Source organism: Cervus canadensis, chromosome 18 (genome assembly GCF_019320065.1).
Source record: "Cervus canadensis isolate Bull #8, Minnesota chromosome 18, ASM1932006v1, whole genome shotgun sequence".
In the NCBI taxonomy this organism is placed as follows: Eukaryota; Metazoa; Chordata; class Mammalia; order Artiodactyla; family Cervidae; genus Cervus; species Cervus canadensis.
The window spans coordinates 25,935,655-25,954,537 of NC_057403.1; the positions used below are offsets into that span (position 1 = coordinate 25,935,655).

The 18,883-nt window shown below is 40.4% G+C and overlaps 2 protein-coding genes and 1 non-coding gene across 19 annotated transcripts in view; 1 reads left to right on the forward strand and 2 right to left on the reverse strand.

Annotated features, from left to right (window-relative positions):
• LOC122421408 (zinc finger protein 260) overlaps positions 1-18,883 on the reverse strand; it is a 109,758-nt gene that overhangs the window by 45,349 nt on the left and 45,526 nt on the right. Inside the window, exon 1 of one of the 2 annotated variants that reach the window (XM_043437383.1) lies at positions 15,196-15,297. The exons of the other annotated variant lie outside the window; for it this stretch is intronic. The gene's annotated coding sequence lies outside the window, so the exon portion shown is untranslated. Of the gene's footprint in view, positions 1-15,195; positions 15,298-18,883 lie in introns of those variants that run through there. 2 annotated transcript variants of the gene reach the window in all.
• The window catches only part of ZNF382 (zinc finger protein 382), a 64,786-nt gene that overhangs the window by 2,710 nt on the left and 43,193 nt on the right, over positions 1-18,883 (forward strand). For 3 of the 16 annotated variants that reach the window (XM_043437356.1, XM_043437339.1, XM_043437340.1), the window contains exon 2: positions 18,283-18,355. In XM_043437356.1, coding sequence (XP_043293291.1) covers positions 18,283-18,355 — 73 coding nt within the window. The other 13 variants (XM_043437345.1, XM_043437348.1, XM_043437346.1 and 10 more) reach the window with 10 other exon arrangements.
• TRNAC-ACA lies at positions 9,475-9,547 on the reverse strand. Its single transcript has one exon. It is a non-coding gene; the product is annotated as a tRNA-Cys (tRNA).

An 18,883-nucleotide genomic window follows, 5' to 3' on the forward strand; every position in this document is an offset into this window, starting at 1 on the left:
AAGCATGGAGTCTTAGCCACTGGATTACTGAGAAAGTCCCCCATTTTGCCTTCTTCCATTTCTTTTTCTTTGGCATGGTTTTGATCACTGTCTCCTGTACAGTGTTATGAACAATGAGTGCATTTGTGGAGTCATCCTTTGTTAATCTTTAGTTTATATTAATATATCCTGAGGCTGTTACTAGGTACAAATTCATGACTAGTGTATCTTCTTTTTAGGTTTAAACTTTTATCATTATAAAACATCCCCCCATATAAATGACTTTAATATCATTTATAAAACACTATAAAACAGTTATTTCTTGTAAGTTTTTTTTGTTTTTTTGGTCTGATCTTAATATAGAGACACCAACTTTCCACAAGTTAGTCTTTATATTTTACCTCTTTCATATATTTTTTTTTACCTCTTTCATATTTCAAGTTTTCTGTATCATTATACTTAATATATATCAGCTGCTATAAACATACAGTTGATTTTGTACTTTTCATCCAGGCTGATAACAATTTTCTTTTTATTGGAATGTTTAATCTACTTCCATTACATTCAATTACTAATAATGTTGGGTATACCAACATTTGCTTTTATGTGTCCCGTCTGTCTTTTTAAAAAATATTTATTTGTTTGGCTACACTGAGTCTTTGTTGAGGTACATGGGATCTACAGCTGCAGCATGTGAACTCTTAGTTGTGGGATGTTCCCTGACCAGGGTAGGAACGTGGGACCCCTGCTTTGGAAGCATGGAGTCTTAGCCACTGGACCAGCAGAGAAGCCCCCCCCTTTAAAAAAATTTTTTTTTATTTTGGGTCTTAGTGGCAGCACATGGGTTCAGTAGTTGTGGCACCCTGGCTTAGTTCCCTGCAGCATATGGGATCTTAGTTCCCCGACCAGGGATCAAACCCATGTCCCCCACATTTTGAGGTGGATTCTTAACCACTGGACCACCAGGAAAGTCCCTATTTCTTTATATTTTTATTCTACCATTCTTACCTCCTGTTGTATTACACAAATAGTTTCTCCATTAATTTATACTGTTATACATTATTCTCTTAGTGGTTATCATAAAGATTACAATATTATGCTTAACTTATTACAATTAGAACTCTCATGCAAAAAAAGAAAAAAGAAACTCTCAGGCAGTGGGTGTGAGAGCATAACACACTACAGTGTGTTCAAAACTAAACAGTGTCTACAAAACTAAACATAGATTTATTACATAACCCAGCAATTCTTTCCCAGGACATTTTCCCACAGCAAAAAAGAAAGCTTATGTTGACAAAACATAAGCATACAAAACAAAACTAAACAAAACTAAACATAGTGTCTACAAAACTAAACATAGATTTATTACATAACCCAGCAATTCTTTCCCAGGACATTTTCCCACAGCAAAAAAGAAAGCTTATGTTGACAAAACATAAGCATACAATACAGTAATGTTCATAGCAGTAGTATCTCTTAAAGAAAAATTCGAAATAACTCAAATTTCCAACATCAGAAGGAGAGAAAAGTAATCTGTGCAACATCCTATAATGGAATATAAAGCAAAAAAAAAAAAAAAAAAATAGGTACCTGCTACGTGCATAACATGGGTGAACCCCACAAAGATGTCAGAAAAAAAAGATTTAAATTAAAATCAAGTAGCTTTTGAATAGGGAGGTACATAGATATTTTTACTCAGTGGCACCCAGATAATAATGTAAACTATCCAGTTCCTACATTATTCCCCTGAATATTAATAAATACATCTGAGCAGATGCATTTCCACCCAAAAGAAGCCAAAGCCACATTCCTGAACATGTCTGCATGTGAAAGGACACGGATACATGTTCCCAGAAGGTTCTGGAAGGAAGGAAAATTTGGGCAAGACATGCGAGCTGCATAGCAAGTAGAAGGAATTACCCAGGTAAGATTCAGCTTTAACAACAACTGATTGGTTTAAAATATAGAATATCCATTCATGACTACTAGTCATTAAATGCAAGGTTATAAAAAAAAACTGTTAGTTAAAATTATGTTCAACTATGTCTCAAAACTTGGAAAAAGTATGAAAACATTCAAAACACTCAAGATTTTAAAAAGTGAATGCATAAATATAATGTCATTACAATACCTAGATTTTAATCCAGATACTCTAGATTAATAAAGGAAGGAAGAAGTCAAGTCACTCAGTCATGTTCGGCTCTTTGTGACCCCATGGACTATATAGTCCTTGGAATTCTCCAGGCCAGAATACTGGAGTGGGTAGCCTTTCCCTTCTCCAGGGGATTTTCCCAACCCAGGGATTGAGCCCAGGTCTCCCGCATTGTGGGCCAATTCTTTACCAGCTGAGCCACCAGGGGAGCCCAAGAATACTGGAATGGGTATATTAGGGTAAGCACACTGACTGAAACCACCCACCCTGGCCAGGCATCATAGTAACCATTTGCATGAGTTGTTTTACGACAGGAGGTCCTGGTAAGGAACACGGAACTAATATGCCACCACCAACCGGAAGAGTTCAGGAAAGGTCAAAAGGAGACACCACATGTCCAACCACCTCCAGAATCCTTCTCACTGGTATCCATCTTGGCTGAACAAGACATACACCACCAGGAAGGACTCTGAGTCAGAATGATTGGCTAAAGACAACCCGGAAACCAATCCCACCTGGCATAGCTGTTCTCCTGGGTTCCCTTACCCTCCTGCTGTCCACCCAGGTGCCCTTTCCCAATAAAATCTCTTGCTTTGTCAGCACATATGTCTCCTCGGACAATTCATTTCTGAGTGTTAGACAAGAGCCCGGGTTTTGGGCCCTGAAAGGGGTCCTCCTTCCTGCAACAGATGAAGACTCTGGTGGGATTCTTCCTTGCTGTGACTGACATCCTGACCACTCAGGGTACTCAGGGGCCAGCTTGCCTGCCAATGGACCAGACCCAGCAGCCGCAACTGGGACCCTTTTGTCCCTGGTCTCCTCCTGATGTGGACAACTGGCCAGAGTGCCCCAACTGTTAAGGAACAAGAGACTTTATTGACCTCTCTCCCCTTCCCTCTCTCTTTCCTCTCCTTAACCCTTCCTATCCTTCCCCTTTTTTCTAATCCCCTGGTCCTGGACGCAAAAATCTGGTTGAAGGGCCTCAGCCTGAGCTGAGGATTGGAGACTGATCACCTTCTCTTGGCAGAGAACTCGAATTCTGGTTCTGTTCTGATCTGGTTTCTGATAGGGCTGAGTTCCAGTCCTCCCTTCTCTGGAGGTCCAGGGTAAATTTCCATAACACCTGGGTATCTGCAGGTGGCAGGAGACTTCTGTAAGACCACCCCCTTTGCCCCCCTCTCCCGCCTCCTCCCCCTTCTTTCAACCTCCCTTCTTTCAACCTCTGGCTTCCTTTCCTCCCTTTGAAATATTTGAAGACCTGAGATATTTTCATTTACTCTGTTAGTACTTGGATCTGAAGTTCTATGTTCTATAGGAGGTTTTCTGAGAGACTGTATTCTTGTATTTAAGGGAGTGTCTGATGAAGACTGCCAGGTCTATATGTGTGTTTTAACTCTGTGTTCTGTGTTGTGATTTTTGATGGTCATTTTGCTTTGTCTGGCTACCATTTGGTTTAGACCTGCCGCCATTTTGTTAGAACTTGATTTTCTTTCCCTGTGCCTTGAGACCAGTGCTCTCAGGAACACTTATCTAGACCATCTCTAACTCCTGACACTGAAGAAAAATGGGAAAAAAACTTTAAAAAATTTATTTACTCCAACAGTTTTTTATAAACTAGTAAATTTTATATTGTAATATGTAATTCATGACTAAGCTTAAAAAATGAAGCTAGGAAAAAAAATGAAGCTAGATCTTGTGTTGTATCTGTCTAAATATGTCTTGGTATGTCTTTGTCTCTAGATAATATTTTGAGATTAACTTGTAAATGAACCCTATTTAATTATCTTAAAAAAAGTTAACTGCTTACAAATCAAATAATTCTAAGTTAAACAATATATTCCAAGGTTCATGTGAACTGGTAAATATTCAGTATTAAATAACATATTAATTTTTTTTGTTGACCTCTCTAATATAGACATGTCTTAAAATGATTAACATTTAGTAAAGTATTTTCATTGTACCTAGGTTTAATATAAGTTAAATATTAACATATCTGTTACAAGTTTGTCAAAAAGAAAATTACCTTGAGTAAAAATACTTCTAAAAAATGTAAATGAGATATGAGCTTTTAGATAAGCTCTATTAAGAATAAGTATGCTTTAAAAATATCTGTCTAAAATAGTCTCTCCAGATTGGGGTGACTTGAATTTCTAAGGGTTGTGCTAAACTAAGTGTTGGAAGTCTATTAAATAGGTCATTTCCAAATAAAATAAGATTTTGAAACATTTACTACTAAACACTGATTTCCTTTTACAGAAAAACTAAAGAGATTTGAGACTATAAATAAATGTTTGGTGCCATCCTAAAATGTTTTAAGAAAGCAAGGGTTTTAGAAATTATCACTGGTATTTATGCTTGCCAATCTATAAAATGCTAATATAAAAGTTCTTGGTTGCTAAAAAAAAGTAGAAAGTGTGTTTTCAGTAAAAAAAAAAAAAAAGAGAGAGAGAGAATAAATATTAAAAACAGTTATACATGATCAGGATTTTCTAAAATTGGATTACAATTAGTTAGATAAATGGATTTTGTTAGGAATGACATAGCCATAGGAAAACTGATTAGAGCCAACTAAGTCCAAGATGGTGGAGTTGACTTTCACTAGACTTTGAGCCTCAATATATATACCCATTGTGACATATCAACAAGCTAAATGACACACCCATCAACATTGACTAAATCTGACCAAATGTTCTAAACCCTTTTAATTGATTTTTTTGACAAAACTTCCTAAATCAAATTATTTTAAAGTTCCTTTGACCTCTAGCTAACTTTGGGGTGCTTCAGAGAGCCCCTGAAACATCCCAAAGAGAGATATTAAACTAACTGTGTTTATTTGATTGGTTAAATTACATGAAAAAGATTACATCAAATGAGTAATAAATCTGCTCATGTTATATGGCAAAATTACTAATACACATATCCTGAAAATTATATGGAATTCTTAACATTCTGATATGTCCTAGTATTCTAATGGAAAACCTGATGACTTCACAGAAGTTAATAAAAAGACTGATTGAACCAGCAAATATGCTTATAACTTTTATGGTTTCTATCTGAAAAATTACTGGTTTAAATCTTATGTTTTCTGGGGGTAGAGAAAACCTTACTCTCAAACTAATTATGACAATAATTTGGTAAAATTATACATTATAAACAAAACAATTATATTTTCTCTTTATCTGACTCTTCCAGAAATTGGAAACTCTTAGGTTTCCAATAAATTTATCAAATACGTTAAAAAGGTTATCTCACTAACAGGTACAAAAATCTCAAGGAATTTTTGAGACCTTAAAAAGGAAAAAATTCACCTAGATTTGTTAGGCAAAATCTGTGATAAGCCTTTGGTGTGATTTTCCCAGCCCTGTTTTATTTTAAAAGTTCAGTCTATAGAGTTCAGAGACTCTATAAATGTTTCAGCAAAATAAAAAATCTGTGATCAATTATGGTTATATAAATCATCAGGCCAAACTTAGTGGCAACAGACCTATTTTACAAACAAACTAGCCTTAATTTGGTTATATTTGATAAAAATGAGGGTAATTTTAGGGAAAAAAAGATGTTTCAATAAATGTTGAATCCCAGTTTGTTAATGGAGGTCTGCATCTAGTAGTACTCATTTCTTAGATAGTTCTTTGCTGTTATGTGGTATTAATGTAAAATTTAATTAAATTATTTAAGAACACCCTAAGTTTGTTTCTAAAGCTTATCTCAGTAATCTATCTTTGGATGAAGATCAGAAACCTCATGACCTGCAACCAGGACTGGGAAAAGACATAACTTAAGGGATTTTCTCCAACCTGGATGGAAAGGCTTTTTTATCAGGTACTCAACTAGCTCATGCACAATGAAACTGAAGGGAAATTAACTCTTAGATTAATTCCCACTTCCAAAGGCCCCTATACTGGATTGGATTGGTCTATACAGAAGACAGCTGACTTGATTTCACCTTAAAATGATGCTCAAACAGAGGAAAAACTACACTACACCAAGATGAAAAGATGATGACATCAGAGGTAGACAGCTTGCCCAAGACGCTGGACCTGATTCATATGATCATTTATAATGTTTTCTTGACTTCTTAGACCTTTACATATAAATCAAATGCTTTTCTATCATAGGCCTGATCCTATACTAGGTTTAGAAATCAATCCAATTGTTGGGTTTGTGGCCAATTACCTGTGTCTAGTTCTGGGTTACCTTGGTGAATTTCTCTACTACAAGGGTCTAACTGGTTGGCCCTGAAAAAATTTACTTTAAAAAAAAAATTAGTCATATTCAAGACACTATTGATATTACTAGATGGGATCCCCTCACCAGGCAAATTAATAATGCCTGCTCTGACTCTGGCCATAAATTTGAGCTTTCTTCTATTACTCAAACTCAATCAGAGCAACAAAGTTTCAACAAAGGAGGGAAAAATCTCCCACAATTATGAGACGGATTTATACAGATAACACCAGGCTATGGTAATTTACATTTAAAGTCTCCTCTGTGTTGAAAACAATTAAATCATACTAAAGATAATCAGTCTAGTAACACTAAAAAACTGGGCTTATATGCCTTATAGACGATGCCAATATATAATTTCCCTGCAAGATAAAGATTCTACAGAGTAGACCAAGTCAAATGACCTGGGATATACTGGGCTACATCTAATGAAAGCTCTTAACTTAAGTCTTACTTGTGACTTTACTAATACTGCTATGTTATATGTATTGCTCCTGTTTTACAAAATTGATGTTTCTTTTGTGTGTGTGTGTGTAATAAAGTTTTATTAAAGTATAAAGGAGATAGAGAAAGCTTCTGACATAGGCATCAGAAGGGGGGCAAAAGAGTACCCCCTTTGCTAGTGTTAGCAATGGAGTTATATACTCTCCAATGAATCCAAAGAATGTCTGGAGGTTGTAAAGACCTCACCAGACCCACTCCCATAATTTACATTTTAAGATAACAGAGTTGGCTAGAAGGTTTAATCCAAAGATTGTCCTCAGGCAGGATACATCCTTGTAAAGACCAGACCTACTCCCATAATTTACATTTTAAGATAACAGAATTAGCCAGAGGGTTTAATCCAAAGACTGTCCTCAGGCAGGATACATTATTGTTATATAATCCTAAGGAATGTAGAGGAAAAAAAAGTAAAAAAGTTTGTCCTTTCTTCCTCCTTGAATATCCCAGACCTCTCTCTCCTTGGGGACCCCTAGACTTCTTATCAACCTGCCTAGGAAATGACTCTCTCATTCCCCCCTTTTCTTTTAGGAGAATTATGTTGCCTAGGGAAAAGGGGCGTCGTTCTCATTCCATAACTGCTTCCGAGCTGACAAGGGGCGTTGTCCCTAAATTGGTGAGGCAACATATTCTCCTAATCCTCATAGTGAGGATGTCTGATCCAGGGGCTCCAAGTAATAGTTGGAGGAGGCTGTGGCACTCATAGGAGCTCGGACAACTATTTGTAAATTAAAAGCTTTTAGACGGTTAGAAAACCCCATTATACAGTTACAGATGTAAGGCAAAATAGTCATTAAACCAAGTTAAAATCAAAATGAAAAGTCACATTATGTCCATAGTTACATCAGTCCATCTTAAGGTTGTTAGATGTCATCAGTTTAAGAAGAGGCATCACATGCGATTGTTGAAGGCATTTGCAGACTTGGAGAAAGTCCTTTCCTTGAAGTGGAGATGTCCACCATTGAACGCCTTCCACTGATGAAGAGGGGAGTGTTCCCCAGACCCAGCAGTTAGACCGATTGTGGAATGCAGCATAGGAGTGAGCCCAGGACAGGAAGGCATTATCTTGAGGATCAAATGGCAGACTCAGGATTTCTGGAGTCAGCAGAAGTAGGCTCACATAGATTGTCAGGCCCATCTTTTCCTGAAGTATCCCGGACGAGCCCCCAAGATGAAAGGTTTGTTGCTGAACGATGAGACGCGGGATTCTTGGCCTCCGGAGGAGATGAATTCAATCCGGGGCCAGAGACGAGGCTGGATCGCTCAGAGCTTTTGTGTAATAAAGTTTTATTAAAGTATAAAGGAGATAGAGAAAGCTTCTGACATAGGCATCAGAAGGGGGCAAAAGAGTACCCCCAAAATTGCTGTTTCTTACACGGCCAAATGTGTGACTGAGGCCTCTGATAAAATAATACATAGTTCCATATGAGATCAATGATGGTAACAGTGTAACTCTAGATATGGAAAGAGACAAGAGGGAATGTTTTCCTGGACCAAGAGGCTAGTAAGACAGGTGGTCTAGAAAATTTTGGATACTGTTTTATGGACTAGTCCAGTAACAACACATTGAGTGACCTGTCAACAAAATCTTTGCAAAACCTGAGAATGGACATTCTCAGCACCATGGGATAAAATGGTCATGAAATGCCCCCCTCAGAATCATGGTCAAGTTTATGAGCAAAAACTCAAAAACTGCCAACTGAAAACTGACACTTGCCATCTACATCCACAAAGATTAAATCATTGACACTGCAATTGCTGACCTTCAACTCCCCTGAAAGGAGTTCAGGGTGAAACTCAGGAATGAGGGACTCTGTGCTCTGGAAAAAACTGGCAGAACAGGCCTTCAGATAGTTAGGTCTTTTCAAGAGAAGATTTTATGAGTCTCAATTCTTACATCTTCTCATACCTAGAAAAACACTGACGTCATTAACAGTGAAATCTGCTTTGGCTATTGAGAAAAATTTTACAATTAAAAGTCAAAATAGGGTAGCTATGGTTCAGACATCCTGGAAAATAACTAGGTGATGCTATGGGTATACTTTCAGATTAGACCTTGTATTGCTAAACACTTGAGTTTTCTGAGTCGTGTCAGGCTTGAATGCCACCATTCTCAAAACAATGTCTGCTAGAAGCTAGTGACTGCAACCTTACTTTCTATAAAACTAGACAACTGGCTACCTGGCTATAAGTCTCCCCGAAGTGCCAGGTCCAGACTGGGGTTCAGGCCTATTCTTCTAAAAAGAAATGAGATTTATTTTGTCTATTAAAATTCCAGTTATCATTCCTCCAACCGCTTCTAATTGGGTCTGTTACACCAAAATGGCAGACCAAGAAATTGAGTTTTTTTTTTTTAATTGAGATTTTAATCATACAAGACTCAGATCTAGAACTTGGAACTCAGAAATACCTCCAATTCAGTGTCTATTCTCCAAGCTGAGACAGTCCTATGCCTCATTTTGACAGGAAGTTATCACAGTCATAGTTGCCTAGTGAAGCTCAGTCATGTCTGACTCTTTGCGACCCCATGGACTGTAGCCTACCGGGCTTCTCAGTCCATGGGATTTTCCAGGCAAGAGTACTGGAGTGGGTTGCCATTGCCTTCTCCAGGGGATCTTCCTGACCCAGGGATCGAACCTGGGTCTCCTGCATTGTAGGCAGATGCTTTACCCTCTGAGCCACCAGGGAAGCCCAATTGTTGCCTAGTTCCCTAAATTAAAATTGAGCAAAACTCTGTGAGGCTCTGGAGTACAGATCTGGTCTGTGCTCTCCATTTCTTATCTGTAAGATATAGGCTTCATTCAACCTCCTTGACCTTCCCTGAGTTCTAAAGGGTGGATTCAAACAATTGCTTATCAGGGAAGGGAGGGGATACAGAAAGAGAGGAGAAACAATCAAATGGTGGTATAGCCACCAGACAGGGTCCAGGTTCCTACTCAAAGAAATATGCATAACAATGTCTTTGAGTTCTATGAAACTGGAGCCGCCACCCAGGTGGAGGATGATAACTTCAGACTAAACACAAGATTCCTGAAACACAGCTCTGTTGCCTCACCACCAACCAATCAAAAAAAAAGTCACAAACCCTGCAGCCCTCACCCCAAATGTTGCCTCCTGTTTCTGGGGACCAGTGATGACCATCCTGTTAGGTCTCCTGTTTGGCCCCTGTCTATTTTGTCTCTGAGAAGAGTCAAAAGTTTCAAACTAAATTGCTGTTATTATAAGGATGAATGCTGGTTTCAGACAAAAAATACTTTGACTTAGATCTGGTAGAGACTTTTGCTCTGCAAGGCAGGCCTATGCCCATGCACGAAAGAAAGAGACCTCCACCCCAATTCCCAAAAAGTATCTTGAGTATGAAGTCTCTCAGGGGGGAGTTGTTAGGGGAAGCACACTGACTGAAACCACCCACCCTGGCCAGGCATCATAGTAACCATTTGCATGAGTTATTTTACAACAGGAGGTCCTGGTAAGGAACACGGAACTAATATGCCACCACCAACCGGAAGAGTTCAGGAAAGGTCAAAAGGAGACACCACATGTCCAACCACCTCCCAGAATCCTTCTCACTGGTATCCATCTTGGCTGAACAAGACATACACCACCAGGAAGGACTCTGAGTCAGAATGATTGGCTAAAGACAACCCGGAAACCAATCCCACCTGGCATAGCTGTTCTCCTGGGTTCCCTTACCCTCCTGCTGTCCACCCAGGTGCCCTTTCCCAATAAAATCTCTTGCTTTGTCAGCACATGTGTCTCCTTGCACAATTCATTTCTGAGTGTTAGACAAGAGCCCGGTTTTGGGCCCTGGAAGGGGTCCTCCTTCCTGCAACTAGTAGGCTATCCCTTCTCTAGCAGATCTTCCCAACCCAGGAATCGAACTGGGCTTGAAGAAGGAATTCATAGGGCCAGTATTCTATCTCAGGCCTGTCCATGCTGATTGTGCTCGGCTGCCTCTCCAATGGACTCTGAACTCTCTGCTTAGTGCCTATGGGAATGACAATGGAAGGATAAGACCCCCTCCGGACAGGGGAACCTTGAAGATTGTATCCAGGTTACTCATCGCCTAAGAAAAAACATACACTAATCACCCCTGACTCCGGACAGTATCTATCAGAACATAACCACAGGCTTATCGGTTATTAACTGGTTGGAATGTAACCGCGGGCTTATTGATTATTAACTGTTTGATCACATAACATGTGAATGATGGGGTTATTGTGATTGTATTTACCCTTCCTTTGTAAGTCTCAAGGAATTTGGGGTGGTGGGTTCGGACACGTACACTTGGGGTATAAAAGGTTTTCATAAATGCTGGTTGGGGTCCTTGGCTAAGAGGAGACTCTGCCTTGGGCCCGCCGGTGTAATAAGCTGCACTCCACTATCTGCATTGTCCTTCTGAGTGAGTTTGTTTCCCGGAAATCGTGGCTATAACAGGGTCTCCTGCATTGCAGGCAGATTCATTACCAGCTGAGCCAACAGGGAAGCCCTAAATGACCAGAAAGATTCTGAGGACACAAGGTGTACAGGATGTGGCATGTGTGCCTGCAAGGCATTCAGTTGTGTCTTGACTTTGTGACCCCATATACTGTAGCCCTCCAGGCTCCTCTGTCTATCAGATTCTCCAGGTATGAATACTGGAGTGGGTTGCCATGCCCTTCTCCAGGGGATTTTCCCGAACCCAGGGATCAAACCCACACTTCTTAGGTCTCCTGCATTGGCAGGCAGGTTCCTTACCACTAGCACCATGTGGGATGTGGACTCTGGAATTAAAGGTTAGTAAATTTTTCTGTAAAGAACTGAAAGGTTGTTGCTGAACCACGAAAAGACGCCAGGATTCTTGGCCTCCAGAGGAGAATTCAATCCAGGGCCAGAAACAAGGCTTGATAGCTCAGAGCTTTTGTGTAATAAAGCTTTATTAAAGTTAAAGGAGACAGAGAAAGCTTCCGACATAGGTATCAGAAGTGGGCAGAAAGAATAACCCCCTGCTAGTCTTTAGCTGGATGTTATATAATTACTAGTGGTCTCTTAATGAAAGAAAGGAATGTCTTAAAACTCAGAGAAGGGCCATAAAACGATTGACTTGAATCTTGTAGAAAGGCAGATTACCATACAAATAGTGTCGTTTACATAGATTAGGGGAACAATGGCTAAGTATAACATACTGGTTTATCAAGTCAGTTCTGAGCCATTAGGCGGAACTGACTTGAAGAAGAGTCTGGGGTAAATGCATAGTATATTAACATAGCTTAAGCAAACATTTCCATAAGAAAAGTGCATTGGTTAACTCAAGATTTGAATAAAGTTCACTTCAGGTGGAACCAGGTGTCACTATGGCAACACAGTATTTTAAGAGAAACCTCTTTTTAAATTTGTATAGAGAAAGGAAAAATATATGTATCACTAGTTTGTTTCCTCCTGCTGCTTAAAAGAGGGATAAAAAATGTCTGCCACTTTCAACCTATTTTCTCTGTTTGGAGACCCTTGGCCTTCCTGCCTGTTACCCTCTCAGAATCAGATAGTAAATATGTTAGACTTTGTGAGCCAAAAGACAAAATCAAGGATATTATTTAGATGCTAATATAACAAGAGAGAAAACAAATTTCCACAAAATGTTTTCACAAAATTCTAAACTTTATTTATGAACAATGAAATCTGAATTTTATGTAATTTTCATGTCATGAAATATTGTCCTTTTGATATGCTTTCAGTGACAGAGAAATGTTAAAAACCAGTCTTAGTTCACAGGCCATACAAAAACACAGGCTACAAGCTGCATTTTGCTGACAGGGTCATGGTTTGCTGACCTCTGTTCAAGACTCAGACCATTATATAGTACTGACTCTCAGTTTACACAATTATGTGACTCAAAAAAGAAAAAATTGATGGCAAACCTTATACAAGAACTGGTTGGTACTGTCAGGCGAGTGTAAGCTCCTCGGTTCTTTGTCTCATCACAACAAAGATTTGGAGTGACAGTATCATATAAATCTCCTAAACCATTGGGAAAAAATGTCTGCCCTTCAAAGAGATGTCTCTGTACATATCCCCAATAATATTCTTGGTGGTGGTTTAGTCACTAAGTTGTGTCCAACTCTTTGTAGCCTGCCAGGCTCCTCTGTTCATGGGATTCTCCAGGCAAGAATACTGGAGTGGGTTGCCATTTCCTTCTCCAGGGGATGATAATATTCTTGCTGCTGCTGTTACTGCTGCTAAGTCGCTTCAGTCTGTGCGACCCCATAGACGGCAGACCACCAGGCTCCCCTGTCCCTGGGATTCTCCAGGCAAGAATACTGGAGTGGGTTGCCATTTCCTTCTCCAATCATGAAAGTGAAAAGTGAAAGTGAAGTTGCTCAGTTGTGTCTGACTCTTAGCGATCCCATGGACTGCAGCCTACCAGGCTCCTCTGTCCATTGGATTTTCCAGACAAGAGTACTGGAGTGGGTTGTCATTGCCTTCTCCAGATAATATTCTTAAAGGCCTCCAAAACAGAAGACTGTTTTTACTGAAGACTGTTACTGAAATCAAACCTTCTCCTTCCTTGCCATTTCCCCATTCATGTCTTTGAAGAAAATCTAAGGTATCTAATGTGTAATTCTGCCTAAGCATTGGTCTCTTCCTTCACAAATCACCATGTAACAGAGGACTCTTTCTGTGTCATAAATCTACTCAGGCAAAAACAGCACATGGGCAAGGTGCTGGTGAGTAGTTATACAAAAATTAACTGTAGGAAAGGCATTTGATGAGGAACTGGGAAAGAAGGGAATGCATCCTCATGGTATTAACTATCATTAACTAAGAAGAGAAGGCCTTGAGACCAGGTAAATGGATTAGTCACTATCTGGCAGAGCATTTAATTCATTCCATGAAACAAAATGCTCAAAAATGACCTCTAGCTTGGGTTTGAGATGTGTGACTGCAACATTTTTTTCCTTTCATGGCTCTTCTTTTAGAATACAGCAAAACTTGGAGGAGAAAGGGAATCATGACATGCAGGCCTTTCATACCAAGACAGGTTAAATAAGAACACAATCTTCATTGCTAGCAAGCGTCCATCATCCATGTTCCCAATGGAAGGATGAGAAAGACTGGAATACTATTGACCCTTCCCTGTATCATAAAGAAAAATCAGTTAACTGTAGCCTAGAACCAGAATCTGTTTCTATGTTCACCAAATTTTCCTGTTGACAAAGCTATGAAAATACTGTATGTATGCAATATGCAGTTTGCCACCACAGAGCTTCCAAAAGGAATCTTTGGAAGCAGAAATCTTACTCTTGATGCCTTAATATCATGGTTTCCCAGCACCCTGCTTTAGGGGTAATTCCAGCTCTAAAATCGCCCTAATAAACACAGAAATATGCTTTTTTTTTTTTCAGTTGCAACCATCATTCTACCTCTCAATATATTGAAGACCCAGAATGCTATTTTTGTGCAGCTAGCATTCCGGTGTAATGTGGCTCTAAAAAGTGAAAATACAGAGGCAATGAAAGAAAACCCAGAATTCCAACAAATTCCAAGAAACCATGGAATTGACAATTAGTGCCAGAACAGGCTACACTTAATGTACTGAATGCCTGTGTATCAAGCTCTTAAGCTAGACAATAGAGTCAGGGTACAATGATGAAGGCAACAGGGGCCATGCTTTAAAACTGAGGGTCTAAAAAAAAAATAAATAAAATAAAATAAAAAAAAAATAAAACTGAGGGTCTCTGGGTTTAACAAGGGTCTCAGAGGCTTAACAGGAACAGTCACACAGGGATCTTGTCCACGGATTCCTCAACGCTAGAACTACAAAAATGAAGCTCTACCCTACTAAAAGTGAAAAAGCCACATCAGGCCAGTTTTTGTTTTGCTTTTTAAATAAAGGTGATGGTAGCTTCATGTTTGTTTGTTTATGTGGCTGCGCAGGTTCTTATTTATAGCAAGTAGAAACTACTTTCCCGACTGGGGATCAAGCCCCGCCCCCTGCATTGGGAACCTGGAAATCTTAGCCACTGGGCCACCTGGTAAGTCCTTAGGCCGGCAGTGATCAGACTCTAGCCCGTTACAATAGTGCTGTCAAATGGTTACTTAGTCACAGTATATAAAGCCTCACAGTCGCCGCCGAGCAGGGTCATTAATAAGGCCCCGCCCACATTCACAGTCTTCGGCGCCTAACCTGGACCAGTCAGAGACTCCGCACGTACACAGCCTGGTCCCGTCACTCACACACTCGTTCTCGCTCTTTCTCAAAGCACTCATAACCACATCTTACACTGACGCAGGCACATAGTCACACCCACAGTCACCTTCCTCAGCAGGTGACTTGCAAAGCCTAAGGCTCCCGCCTCTACCTGCCGCATCCGTGCCTGGGAAACTTCAGGACTCCAGCAGTGATGCTCCTCCTGCATCCAGACCCGAGTCACCTCCACTCACCGCTAGGCAAACTATGACTACAAGGTCAGGGGAAAATAAACCAGAGGCCGAAGTGCATTCGTGCCCTCAGAGCCTGTGAGAAACGTAGTCCAACCCGGAAAAGCGGACCCTGGCAGAAACAGACCAAGCGCCTGCAGCCGGGACCTCGCCGCTGCTAAACCGTCGCCGCGTGGACTCCTGGGAGCGCCAACCAGTGCTCGAGTGCGCAGGCGCAGACGACTGAGCCTTGGCTGGGGTGAGGTTGGTAGGTCCTAGGGGCCCAGAGGAGGGGGCGCGAATTGGGAGTTCCGGCCCCGGAGAGCAGACTAGGGAAGCCGTACCTGATGGGGAGCCTAGGGGGGAAACCGGGAGTCCACACCGGGCCTATAATTATGAGGACGGAACCGGAACCGGGCCCTTGGTAAACCAGACATTTAGATCTGTGAGAGCGCGGCCTCGGGCGTGGCCCGTGGGCGTGACCCTGAAGGTGACAATCTTGTGTGACCTGGAGCGAGTTTTGCGAAGGGAGATTTTTGTCTGTTTTGACCCCGAGGGAGTTCCACAGCGGGTGTGTGTGTACCAAATGGAGGCGGTCGTCTGTACCCAACCTGCAGCGTTGTGGATGCATGCTGCTGCTCTGTGCAGTGTAGCGGCTAACTGTGTGTGAAACTGAATGAGTCTCGTTGCTGCGTGGGGATTCCTCTGCATGTGTCTCTCTTCCGAATAGGTGTGAGCCCTGTTTGAGACCGCAGGTGACTATGGAGAAGCGAAACGATTTGTGATGTGATTTTGTGACTTTGCCTGGAATTATTAATGTACTGTCAGAGATTGTGAATGATACGCGGGTGCCTATGCTATAGTGCTTTTCTGAAGTGATAGAATTTAACTCTGCGTGTGTTTGTAACCTACTGTTACTGTTTTGTGATAGTTTTTTTGATTGAGAAACTGTCTGGCCACTAGTTAGATAGGTAAGATTTGATTATCTGAATAGAGATCATCAAGCCTGCCTCCAAAATTGTAACTCCGTAGCAACTTAGCAAATAAAATAGAGGTATAAGTACTGGAAAGGAAGAAGTAAGATTTCATAATTCCCAGATGGTAAGGTTCACTACAGGGAAGCATTCATTATTTGTTCAGTCGTGTCCAACTCTTTGTGACTCCATGGATTGTAGCCCGTCAGGCCTCTCTGTCCATGGGATGCTCCAGGCAAGAATACTGGAGGGGGTAGCCATTCCTGTCTCTAGGGGATCTTCCCGACCCAGGGATCGAACCTAGGCCTCCTGCATTGCAGGCGGATTCTTTACCGTCTGAGCCACCAGGGAAACCCACAGTAACTAAGACCCAGTGTGTTAAAATGATTAGTGTTCTGTGAGCAGCATGCAGAAAAAAACCAAACCATTTATTTTTACCCATAACTAGCACTTTCAGGGGGCTTCCCCGGGTGGCACAGTGGCAAAGAATCTGCCTGTCAATGCAGGAGACACAAGAGATGGGGGTTCCAACCCTGGTTGGGAAGATCCTCTGGAGAAGGAAATGGCAACCCACTCCAGTATTCTTGCCAGGAAAATTCCATGGACAGAGGAACCTGGCGGGCTACCGTCCATGGGGTCACAAAGAGTTGCACACTACTGAGCACACACTAGCAGCACTTTCAACAGCGATATATGAATAAGGTTTCCTGCTTCTGGATGAAATCTATGGCAGGGTCAATAGCTTCTTAAGGCATTCCATGATATCAAAGTATTAGGTATACTTTTAATCGTAAGACCAATCTCATATTGGTCTTTTAGTAATTAAAATATTATTTTGCTAATTAAAGCATTCACTGTAGCAATCAATACATCAGGCTTCATTTAGCGAAATATACTCCTCTCTGCCTGGAAGCCTACAAAGTGGAAAGATCAATTTCTATTGCTATACCTGTATTGCTAAAAAGTATTGTTTAGTAGTTAATACTTAAACTACTATTAATAGGTTACTAGTAAATAATGGTTAATTTTCAATAATTAACTGTTTATTAAGTAGAATGTACAGGTGAATCAAAGAGATGAAGTAGAGAAATAAAATAGAAAATCCAGATATTCTCAAGTATGTAGGGATATGTAACAATGATAGAGATGGCATTTCACATCAACTGAGAAAATATGGACTGTTTAGTACATAGTATTGTTAAAGAATACATATAGGGAAGAAATCTTCACAAGGCAAAAACATTTTAATAGTCACTTGAGCAGCTAAAAATTATTTTCAACTTAAAATAGGTTAATTTGTTAAATTGAAAAAGGAGATAATGTCAACCAACTATAAAATAAACACCACCATGAGAAAAACAAATACACTATAAGATGTCTTCACAGAAAAGAAATAAAAGGAGCTTATTCTCATATAAGAAATATGTAAATTAGAGATGTATACATATATATCCTGGAAAAGGAAATGGCAACCCACTCCAGTACTCTTGCCTGGAAAATTCCATGGACTGAGTACCCTGGTAGGCTACAGTCCATGGGATCTCAAAGGGTCAAACACAACTGAGCGACTTCACTTTCACTTTCATACATATATATAAGTATGAAGAGATTAAAGATATATGTAGGCAGAGATTAAAATTATTTTCAACTGCATTAATTAGGGTTTGGGGAGGTGTTCTCACACACTGCTGATAGCAATGTAAATTGGTAGGAAATCCATGAAGAACAATTTGGAAATATGTGATAAATTTGTCTTCCATGGGAGACATTAGGTGGAGCTGCAGAAGGAAAAACACAATATTCCCTCTCTCCAAGCTACAACAGATTCCCCAGAATCTCTTCTCCTTCACCAGGAGATTGGGTTTCTGGCATTGGTAAGGGAACAGGATTGGTCCATTTCCCTACTAATCTCTGTCCTGGATTTGTGTGGGATACACAAAATGAGCAAGTGCCGAAATTGAAAATAGATGCAGGTTTAACTGAGTTATTCTGAGAGGTCTAAGTCAAATCTGGTTTCACATGGCTCCTTGTATCTTCCCATCTCTGCCTTCTCAGGACTCTTCCCTTTTCCATAGAAGAGCACAAAAGAGAAGGCTCATCTCCTGCAAACATCAAAGCCATGCCTCAGGTGAGATGATGTTTCCTCTCTTTCTGAAGTAACTTGTTTTTAGGTTGTGTGAACATTTGCTTCCCTATTCTTAAATTTTCTGGATATTGGGATTTTCTTCCATCAAACTGGTTTCCAGTAGGGCAAGCAAGTGGCCTTCATACAAAATTTAAGAGGGACTCTCAGGGCTATCCAGCCCTAAATTTTGTGCCCATGTGTCTCACCTGCCTCACCCTCGTTACAGCCTTATTCCCAGTTTCTCTCATTCCAACAGGATAGACTTCAGCCTTCCCCAAATGCACTTTCTAGTTGTAGCCAATGTTCACATACTGATTGGATGTATCATTCATCGTCTCCTTTCATAGTCTTCTCATGAAAGTACTGCTGGAAGAGAAATGTATTATCTTGATTTATATTACTTGAATGAATCTATCTTACGTAGACACTGATTTGAGATCTAGATTTGTAAGAAATCAAGGAGCAGACATGCAAAACCTTGGTAATTTCCACCGACCTAGGTTTTGCAATGGTATGGTGGGAGGTAAAATT